At 42.9% G+C, this 11,026-nt stretch overlaps 1 protein-coding gene across 1 annotated transcript in view; it reads left to right on the top strand.

The window, feature by feature from the left end:
* Positions 1-10,676, top strand: part of LOC143926509 (cytochrome P450 4B1-like) — a 55,200-nt gene extending 44,524 nt beyond the window's left edge. Inside the window, exons 11-12 of the mRNA XM_077450301.1 lie at positions 4,763-4,845; positions 10,448-10,676. Coding sequence (XP_077306427.1) covers positions 4,763-4,845; positions 10,448-10,619 — 255 coding nt within the window. The 3' untranslated portion in view covers positions 10,620-10,676. The remainder of the gene's footprint in view (positions 1-4,762; positions 4,846-10,447) is intronic.
* Positions 10,677-11,026: the final 350 nt, after the last annotated feature.

Genomic DNA, 11,026 nt, shown 5'->3' on the forward strand with positions numbered 1-11,026 from the left:
TAGTTGGGGAGCTGGAGTCCATTATGAATATTATGTCCAGGTTTCAGGAGGTCGGACACACAATTCTAAACCCGAACTGTCCGGGTGAATCCTGGACAGGTGGCAACCCTACAGAGATCACTGCTCCCTGTCATTGGGAGCAGTGATCGCTGTCATGTAAGTGGTAGCCCACCCCCCTCCCCCCACAGTTAGAATCACTCCTTAGGACACACTTAACGCCTTGATCACCCCCTAGTGTTTAACCCCTTCCCTGCCAGTGTCATTTACACAGTAATCAGTGCATTTTTATAAAACTGATTGCTGTATAAATGACAATGGTCCCAAAATAGTGTCCAAAAGTGTCCGATGTGCCCGCCATAATGTCGCAGTCATGATGAAAATCACAGATCGCCGCCATTACTAATAATAATAAAAAAAAAAAATAATAATAAAAATGCCATAAATCTATCCCCTATTTTGTAGACGTTATAAATTTTGCGCAAACCAATCAATATATGCTTATTGCGATTATTATTATTTATTTATTTTTTACCAAAAATATGTAGAGGAATACATATCGGCCTCGTCTGAGGGAAAAAAATTTTTTTATATATTTTTGGGGGATATTTATTATAGCAAAAAGTAAAAAATATTGTTTTGTTTTTTTTTCAAAATTGTCGCTTTTTTTTTTTTATAGTGCAAAAAATAAAAACCCGCAGAGGTGATAAAATACCACCAAAAGAAAGCTCTATTTGTGGGGAAAAAAGACATCAATTTTGTTTTGGTGTAACGTCGCACAGCCAAGCAATTGTCAGTTAAAGCAACGCAGTGCCGAATTGCAAAAAGTGGTCTGGTCAGGTCAAAGTAGAACTAAACTGTATCTGAGCCCCACAAACTGAAAATGCTATTTAACTAATTTTTAACACTCAAAGTAAACTCACCTATCCATCCATCTATCCATGTCTCCAAGCTTTATTTTGTTGAAAAATCAATTTGAAATCAACATTCTAGCTGCATCCATTTTGAGTAAGGGCAGACGATTTGTGTAACATTTACTTCCTGGAACCCATCCACCCTTAGCTCAGGCATGCAGGCAGGAGGGTGTGCTTATCTGAGAAAGCCCCTCCTCCCCTTTCAGATGGGGGGTGGGTGGGGAATCCCAAGATAACTTCTGGGATGCATGACATCATTTTGGCCTAGACCAGAAACCAAGATGGCTGCATAGAGATTGAAAATGGTTAAAGTGGTATTAAAGCCAACAGCAAATAAGGTATTTATTATATTGCAGCGTGCCAATTCTTAGCTGTGATGGCTGCATTTGTTTTAGCTTTTTAGACTTTCTCTCTTCTATTTTCATCAGGTGATCCAACCAGTAAGTCTGTTTTTCAAAAGAGCAAGCTCTCTTGTAGATGTATCGGTTTACAGGGATCAGACAAACCATTTAAAACTGGCAAGGATGCATACAGTTAGCTCTGATTTTATTTATGTAAAACCTTTTATCCCAAAAAGGGGGAAAAAGTTTTCTGCAACTGTAAAGTGTTAGCTGGAATTTGGCTTCAGTTTCTTAGCATATCTAAACTTACTATAACATTACTCCTTGATACTGACAATGCTGCTGTCCAAATAGGAAATCTTAAAGCGGACCTTCAGTCATATTTTTATTTTTTTTCAACTTTCCATCTATTAAATCTTCTGCTCTTGTTTTTAACTTTGAACTTCTTTTTTTTTCTGCCAGTAAATACCTTTATACAGCCCATTTCCTGCTTGTCTGGTCATTGGCCTAGGCTTATGACATTATGCACAGCTCTCTCTTGTGAGAGTTTGTCAGGAGGGGGGGGGGGGGGGGGGTGAGTCATAAGAGGGCCAATGAGAGCTACAGAGCTGGAGGTGTGCCTCTGTGTAATTCCAGGAAGTGAACAGGCAGCAGCTTCAGCTGCCCACAGTTAAAGTGGATGCAGCCAGACTCCGTGGAGGGAGATTTCTGCAGTATATTTGGCAAGTACAGAATCACAGTCTATATAAAATAATATGCAAAGTGGTTGGAGGGAAGCTTCAGAATGGCAAAGATGTTTTTTATTCCAAATGATGTGAGCAGACTACAGTTCCTCTTTCATTTTTAGAGTTGTCAAGAGTGGGGAAATGTTAAAACAGGGACAAATGTTCTGTTGACACTTGGCTAAAATGGAAATTCTCCTCTTTTAGCCTGAGTTCACACATATGCGAACACAGACATCGGATATGATTCACACCCGCACTGTGGTTAAGGTTGCCACCTGTCTGGGATTTGAATCATGTGTCCGGGTTTCAGTCCATCTGAAACCCGGGCACATTATTAAGATAGAAATGTGGCTCGAAATGGGACTTGACAGGTGGGTGAGGGGCACTATGTGCCCAGCATTATTATTCTCTTTGGAGTACCCAATAGTTTCCGAGGTCTGTTACAATGCTATAGTGTATACTAAAACCAAAAATGTTTACTGTGCAGCGCTAAAGTGTTCGGGTTTGGCTTAACCACTTCAATACCGGGCACTTATACACCTTCCTGCCCAGACCAATTTTCAGATTTCAGCACTGTCGCACTTTCAATGACAATTGCGCGGTCAAGTGACACTATACCAAAATTTTTATCATTTTGTTCCCACAAATAGAGCTTTCTTTTGGTGGTATTTGATCACCTCTGGGATTTTTATTTTCTGCTAAACAAATAAAAAAAGACAGATAATTTTGAAATAAAATGTTTTTCTTTTTTGTTTCAGTTACAAACATTTGTAAATAAGTAAGTTTTCTCCTTCACTGATGGGCGCTGATGATGTGGCACCAATAAAGTGGCAGTGATGAGGTGGCATTGATGGGTACTGATAGGCGGCACTGATAGGTGGCACTGATATGCGACATGGATGGGCATGGATAGGTGGCACGGATGGGCACTGATAGGTAGCATTGTAGTGTAAAGTATTGTGCTGATGGATGGCAATTAGTGCCAAACAATAATGCATGCCAATCAGTGATGCCCATTGTGGGCATCACTGATTGGCATCCCTGGTGGTCTAGGGTGGCATGCCTGGTGCTGGGCATCCCTTGTGGTCTGGTGGTCCAGTGTGGGCATCCTGGGGGGGGGGGGCTGTGCTGATAATCGATCAGCAAAGACCCCCCCTGTCAGAGGAGCAGCGATCAGCTCTCCTCTACTCACGTCTGACAGACGCAAGTGAGGAAAAGCCGATCAAAGGCTTTTCCTATTTATGCTGTGATCAGCCGTGATTGGACATGGCTGATCACATGGTAAAGAGTCTCCGTTGGAGACTCTTTACCGAGATCGTAGTTGCGGTGTGTCAGACTGACACAGCACAGCACCGATCGCCGTGATGCGTGCCCCCAGCGTCTCGCATCGGCTTAATATCCTGAGGATGTCATATGACGCCCAGTCAGGATATTGAAACCACTTTGCCACCGTCATTCTGCTATATGGCAGGCGGCAAGTGGGTAAAGAAAAAGTGTCAACCCTAACTATGGTGCCGATCATATGCAACGTCTGTGCAATGTGAGTTCAGCTGTACAGCTTGTGTGGCTGAACTCGCATTGGATTCGCACAAAAAAGGTGCAGGGACGCTTTTTTTTCTTTCACACACTGGGGCATTCTCACCCATGTGATCTGATTCCTATCTGAATCCGCAGTTCACACTGTGATCTATGAACCGATCTGGGGGTGTTATTAACATTGTATCGACACCCGCAGCGGTTCGCAGACCGCAGTGTGAACCACCTGCAGGAGAGATGCAGTGCAGGAATTGGCACTCTAATCGCACTGGTTCTCGCATTGCCATAGTGTGAACCCAAGCTGAAGAAATTTCCTCTCACTTGGGCTCCATTTACATTTGAGGTTACGGGATCTCGGTCGGCGTGATTCGGCTTGCGATTGCGAAATGCAGGCACAGGTGGCATGATTTTTAAAAATGCAGTTTTAGCTGTGGTCCCGTAGACTTTTTATTAGGTTTTGTGGTTTTGCTACAGTTTCTGAAAGTGCACCAAAAATACAGCATGTAGGACTTTTGGTGCACTTTCAGAAAATGCAGAATAAACGCACAACCTATTAGAAAGTGTATGGGACCACGGTTTAAACTGCATGTAAAGTGCATGAAAATTGTAGCCACACCGGTGCTGCCGCCAGACCAAAGCACACTAGTGTAATATCGGAACATTGGTAGACCGGTTTCACATAGATAACTCGTGCCTATTCACAATACAACAGATTCATTGAATCTCAGACGGTTTAGCAGATTTGGTCCATCTATGTGCAGGTTGGTTGTACTGAAGACGATCCATTGATCCAGCCTGTTGGATCTTTGTAATGCCATCACTGCCGTCAGGAGCGATTTCACCATCAACACTGACCTCTGGTTGCAGGAAAGAAAATTGCATCATGCATGGCTTGGTTTACTCTTGGAAAAAAAAATGGATTTCCTATCATTTTCTGTTTTGGTGGTAATGGTCACCAAGACGAATAGAGATAGTAAATCTCTCCAAGTGAGAACACAGTCACCAATAAAAACTTAGCAGGGTTTTAATCCTTTCACGTTCCATCCAAAACAAAAAAGGATTTGGGCTATACTGTACATACGTTTTAATGGTGATAATGCTGATATTTTATACTGCATAGGTGGTCTTAAAGTATAGCTAACCAGTATTCTATTATTTGTTCTTGTCCTTTTGGTATGTTATGTTTTTAGCGATTATATATAAAATGGTGAACACATTGTGATCTTTTATTTCTTTTTTTCCTTTTCAGGTTTTTGATCCTTTAAGATTTTCACCAGAGAATTCCACAGGCCGACATTCATATGCCTTTGTACCTTTCTCAGCTGGATCAAGGTATACATGTCTTAGCCTGATTTTATAGTGTGGGAAGAGTTTACATGTATTTTTATCAAGGTTTATATGTGCCTTTTTTATGTCAACATCCCTTTAGGGCAGTGGTGGTGTGTCCATTAAGGGCTTTGCATGAATCTATCCATGGGCGCTGTAGCCACCCCCTATTCGGGCGTCTGGCCCCTTTTCAGACACCAGGCGCCTGAATAACAGCGGCGGGGGGGGGGGGGGGGGGTTTGAAGCACCTGATTAAAGCCATAGGCTTCAAAAAAGGTGAACTGAGAGCGCAAACCATTGCACTCGCAGTCCACATAGGTGTGTTAGCAAAGCAAATTAATATTTGCTTTGCTAACACAGAATGCCTCTCAGCCAATCAGGAGGCACGGATGTAATACCAGTCACCTGATTTGTTGAAGGCAGAACGGGAAGAAGACGCACACGGACAGAGGACACAGGAGCCATCGCTTTGTTACCTGTCCCACAGCTCACCGCCTGACCCGCCACCATGATGGGGTAAGTGCCAGGCAGACAGCGGGCTGGGGGGAGGGGAGGATGGGGTCCACAGTGGCTACATATAATGCGCACCAAGGCTGCAATTCATGGGCACAGTTGGCTGCATTTGCTGGGCACATTTGGCTGCATTTGCTGGGCACAGTTGGCTGCAATTGATGGGGCACAGTTGGCTGCAATTGATGGGGCACAGTCGGCTGCAATTGATGGGGCACAGTTAGCTGCATAAAATGGGCACAGGTGGCTGCATTTGCGGGGCACAGTGGCTGCAATTGATGGTTTTTGTTTCAGTATTTTTTTGAATTTTTCAGCTTGTTTGCGCCCCCCCCCCCCCCCCCCCTAAAAATGTTGAGCACCAGCCGCCACTGCTTTAGGGTAAGGCCGACCATAGACTATCCAAACGGTGTATGTTCTGTTATAGCCCCTAGCAATAATTCCTGTATTCTCCTGGCAGTAGGACGGCTACCTCCCTGTGGTAGGGATTCGCCTGTCAACAGTTGCAGGAAAGAAGATCGCTTCATCTGTGGCCTAAGTGACCCTTTAGATTAGAAAACGATAAGCTCATCACAGCATGCTACTGACAGACGACACACACACACACACCAGAGGGTCTGTTTATAAATGTTTTCACATAGGATTCATGCAATTTTCACCCAGAAATAACGATTTAGAAAGATGTGTGAATCTAGGGGGGAAAGCTATGTAAAAACATTTAGTAGACCCCTAAGCCAAAAACTATAGGCAGTGTTGTATTGAGTATGATGAGATCCAACGCAATTTAGTAATTCACTTTTTTTTTTTTTTTCATTTTACAAATGAGCCATATAGACCAGTGGTGGGCATAGAGATTATAAAGAAAAACAGATTGGATACTTATAAAATGCTATATTCATGGTATCCAAATGCCACTTCTTAATGTTTGCATGCCAGAGTTTTCAGCATTGTTTTCATCTCTTGGTATTTACTGCCAGGGCAGGACTTAGGGTGGTGGGGGCCCCTGGGCTTGAGTCACTTTTGGGCCCTACCTTCTATACATTAACATATTTATCGGCATATAACACACACCCCAAGTTTAGGAGAGAATTTTAAGGAAAAAATTTTTTAGGAAGAAAAAACTTACATTTAAATGCCCATTAATGCAGCCTTATCAGTGTCCATCTGCAGCCTTGCCCATCCATCTGCAGCCTTGTCCAGTGTCATTTGCAGCCTTGTCATTTGCAGCCTTGTCATTGCAGTCTTGAAGTTTAAAAATGGCGCCTCCGACATACAGTCCTGTGTATCTCAGTGGCTCTCGGGTCCTCTCAGCGGTGTAACGACATATTTGGCGACCCATCGCAGTTTGCTTCCGAAGTGACGTTCCATCGCCATCACCTTGTGAGTGTACTTGGCTCGGCTCACAGTCATGCCCAGTCTCTGTGTTATGTCCATCATAGGGCGGGACTGGGCGTGACTGTGGGCGGAGCCAAGCCAAGTACACTCAGCTATGTATCTCGGCGGGGACCCCTGTCAAACCCAATGGTAAGTCCGGCCCTGCTTACTGCCATGTGTGATAGTCATGTCCCAGTGGTTCCAATTGCTTCAAATGTACCTTCTTTAGTGCTAATGTGTCTGCCCATTACGGGAAATTACATCCGCTATATTAGTCAAAGAGAATCCTATTGGATGGTAGAGACTAAGGTTTTGACACCTGAAGGGTTAAATGTCGATTTTGCCCTTAACTGCTTCATCTCTGACAAAAATTCCCCCTCTTAATTTTTTCATTCTATTTTTTCATTATATTGAATTAATTTTATAACAATATTTATGATGATATTTAAATTGACTTTTTAAGCTTTAATGTATAGTTTTTGCATATTTTCGTATTGTATTATTGATTTTATTATATTAGTAAAGTGTTGAGTGATATGGATTTCAGAGGATTGCATCAGGCGATTTAATATTGAATATACAATTTTATGGGTGTGATATTATTAGCACCCACATGAGGGCAGTGTCCCAATTCTATTTGTTCCATTTGTATTTAGATTTTATTAAATTGTTTTATATATATATCTCTTCACTGTGTAGAAATACATGGTGAGTTCAGATCATATAATAATCTAAGCTTGGATAAGATGAAGGTCCAAAAACCTTTTTTATATGGACTGATTTTATTGGCTGCAGAGCTGTATTTGCTGCCGCTCTGCTTGGCGTTGCCCATTTTCATAACAGCAGCACATTTGTACTAGGCTGACGGGTTACGTCGTGGCTCCGCTGTGTGTGGCATTATATCTCCAAAAAGGAAAGTGAGAATGCCAGCATGTAAACATTCTGCTCCTAGACAAAAACATGTTAATCTTTTCTCTCAGGCCTTAAATTGTTTCTAAATGCGGCATTTTTTTTATCTCAATGCATTCTGTGCTTAAGCTTAAGATAAAACATCTTCTGTGTTGAGCAGCCTCCTCCAGCCCCATAATACTTACCTGAGCCCCATCTCAATCCAGTGATGTTGTGTGAGAGACTTGGCTGTCTGGGACTCTGTCCTGATTTGCTGAAACATACATCAGGCACCATTGGCTCATGCAGCTGTCAATCAGTCAGTGAGCCAATGAGGAGAGAGGGGGGCCTGATTGGACACACAGAGCAGCAGCTTGGCTCAGGTGCCCCATAGCAAGCTGCTTGCTGTAGGGACACTCAGCAGGAAGGAGGAGCCAGGAGTGCTGACAAGGGACCTGAGAAGAGGAGGATCTGGGCTGCTCTGTGCAAAACCACTTCACAAAGCTGGTAAGGATAACATGTTTGTTATTTTTAGGTAAAAAAAAGCAAGACTTTAGTGCCACTTTTAAGGGGTTGTAAAGGCAGAATTAAAAAAAAAAAGCCTTCTGTGTGCAGCAAACCCTCTTACCTGAGGTCCCTCTCTGTCCAGCGATGCCCACTAGTGTCTCAGCTGACCATTAGTCTCCTTCCTGATTGGCTGATACACAACAGCATTGCCATTTGGCTCCCACTGCTGTCAATCAAAGTCAGCTAGCCAATCAGGGGATTGAGGGGTGGGGCTGGGTCAGAGCTCCGTGTCTGAATGAACACAGGGAGCTGTGACTCAGCTCAGGTGCCCCCATAGCAAGCTGCTTGTTGTGGGGGCATGGAACAGGAGGGAGGGGCCAGTATTACAGAAGAGGGACCTGAGAAGGGGAGGACCTGGGCTGCTCTGTGCAAAACCACTGCAACAGAGGATGTAAGTATAACATGTTTGTTATTTTTATAGGACAAAAAACAAGACTTTACAATCACTTTACGGCATTTTTGATGCAGAGTTTGGTTCCAGTCATTTCTTATGATTCTCCTTAACCAAACTCCAACCATTTGTGTGCACTGCATGCATACAGCCATTTCTGTTGCCTGAAACAGTTAATATATCATAGTTGGTCTGGTTTAGGCTTCATTTGTGAGACTACTGGATAACATGAAATAATGGCCACTAATGTACAGTATCTCACAAAAGTGAGTACACCCCTCACATTTTTGTAAATATTTTATTATATCTTTTCATGTGACAACACTGAAGAAATGACACTTTGCTACAATGTAAAGTAGTGAGTGTACAGCTTGTATAACAGTGTAAATTTGTTGTCCCCTCAAAATAACTCAACACACAGCCATTAATGTCTAAACCGCTGGCAACAAAAGTGAGTAAGTGAAAATGTCCAAATTGGGCCCAAAGTGTTAATATTTTGTGGCCACCATTATTTTCTAGCACTGCCTTCACCCTCTTGGACATGGAGTTCACCAGAGCTTCACAGGTCGCCAGTGGAGTCCTCTTCTACTCCTCCATGATGACATTACAGAGCTGGTGGATGTTAGAAACCTTGCTCTCCTCTACCTTCCATTTTGAGGATGCTCTACAGATATTGCTCAATAGGGTTTAGGTCTGGAGACTTGCTTGGCCAGTCCATCACCTTTACCTTCAGCTTATTTAGCAAGGCAGTGGTCATCTTGGAGGTGTGTTTGGGGTCGTTATTTATGTTGGAATACTGCCCTGCGGCCCAGTCTCTGAAGGGAGGGGATCATGCTCTGCTTCAGCTTGTCACAGTAAATGTTGGCATTCATGGTTCCCTCAATGAATTGTAGATCCCCACCACCATGCTTGACTGTAGGCAAGACACATTTGTCTTTGTACTCCTCACCTAGTTGCCACCACACACGCTTGACACCATCTGAACCAAATATGTTTATCTTGGTATCCTCAGACCACAGGACATGGTTCCAATAATCCATGATCTTAGCCTGCCTGTCCTCAGCAAACTGTTTGCAGGCTTTCTTGTGCATCATCTTTGGAAGAGGATTCCTCCTGGAAAGACAGCCATGCAGACCAATTGGTGTGCAGCGTATGGTCTTAACACTGACAGGCTGACCCCCCACCCCTTCAACCTCTACAGCAATGCTGGCAGCACTCATATGTCTATTTCCCAAAGACAGCCTCTGGATATGATACTGAGCACATGAACTCAACTTCTTTGGACGACCATGGCGAGGCCTATTCTGAGTGGAACCTGTCCTGTTAAACCGCTGTATGGTCTTGGCCACCATGCTACAGCTCAGTTTATGAGTCTTGGCAATCTTCTTATAGCCTAGGCCATCTTTATGTAGAGCAACAATTCTTTTTTTCAGATCCTCAGAGAGTTCTTTGCCCTTAGGTGCCATGTTGAATTTCCAGTGACCAGCATGAGAGAGTGAGAGTGATAACACCACATTTAACAAACCTAAGACCTGAGGCCACTAACAAGCCACATGACACCGGGGAGAGAAAATTTGGCCAATTGGGCCCAATTTAGACATTTTCACTCACTTTTATTGCCAGCAGCTTAGTCATTAATGGCTGTGTGTTGAGTTATTTTGAGGGGACAACAAGTTTGCACTGTTATACAAGCTGTACACTCACTACATTACATTGCAGTCAAGTATTATTTCTTCAGTGTTGTCACATGAAAAGATATAATAAAATATTTACAGAAATTTCAGAGGTGTACTCACTTTTGTGGGATATTGTATGTAAGTCTACCCTACTGGATTCTATTTATAGATGATTAATAAATAACTGTTGTACTCTTCTCTTCAGAAACTGCATCGGACAGAACTTTGCTATGAATGAGATGAAAGTCGCCCTCGCGTTGACATTACAGAGATTTGAACTAAGCCCAGACCCAGAGAAAGTGCCAAAGAAAATTCCTCAGCTCGTTCTACGATCTGTAAATGGTGTCCACGTATATCTGAAGAAAATAAATGTGTAAATATAATTTTAAAAAAAATCTGACTTTGTTATTATAACAAAACAATTAAGTGATAAATGTGTGTGAGAGTTTCTTGTTATCGTTAAACTCCTTTCTGACTGACGTAATTATTAATTGCAATCTAACTTTATTCAAAAGCTGTACTTGGATTTTCTGGGGGAGGATTAGAACCTCTTTGTGGTTTTTATTTCTGGAGAAGATTACTCTCATTTCTTGGATGCTGGGATTTCATTGAAAGGGCAGAGGGCTGTGTTCAGCAGATGCGTGTGTACACTGGATCTTTGAAGGAAGGGCAGCAGCACATTATATAAACCCATTGCTTTTTTTCAGCCAGAATGTGGTGAAACTCCATTCCACCACCTTCGTGTTTAGCCCTCCACTCCCTGCTCACCACTGTCGCCAGGCTT

The sequence above is a fragment of the Lithobates pipiens genome, unplaced genomic scaffold, assembly GCF_037356315.1.
Source record: "Lithobates pipiens isolate NorthernLeopardFrog02 unplaced genomic scaffold, aLitPip1_a1.2 Scaffold_23, whole genome shotgun sequence".
Taxonomy (NCBI): Eukaryota; Metazoa; Chordata; class Amphibia; order Anura; family Ranidae; genus Lithobates; species Lithobates pipiens.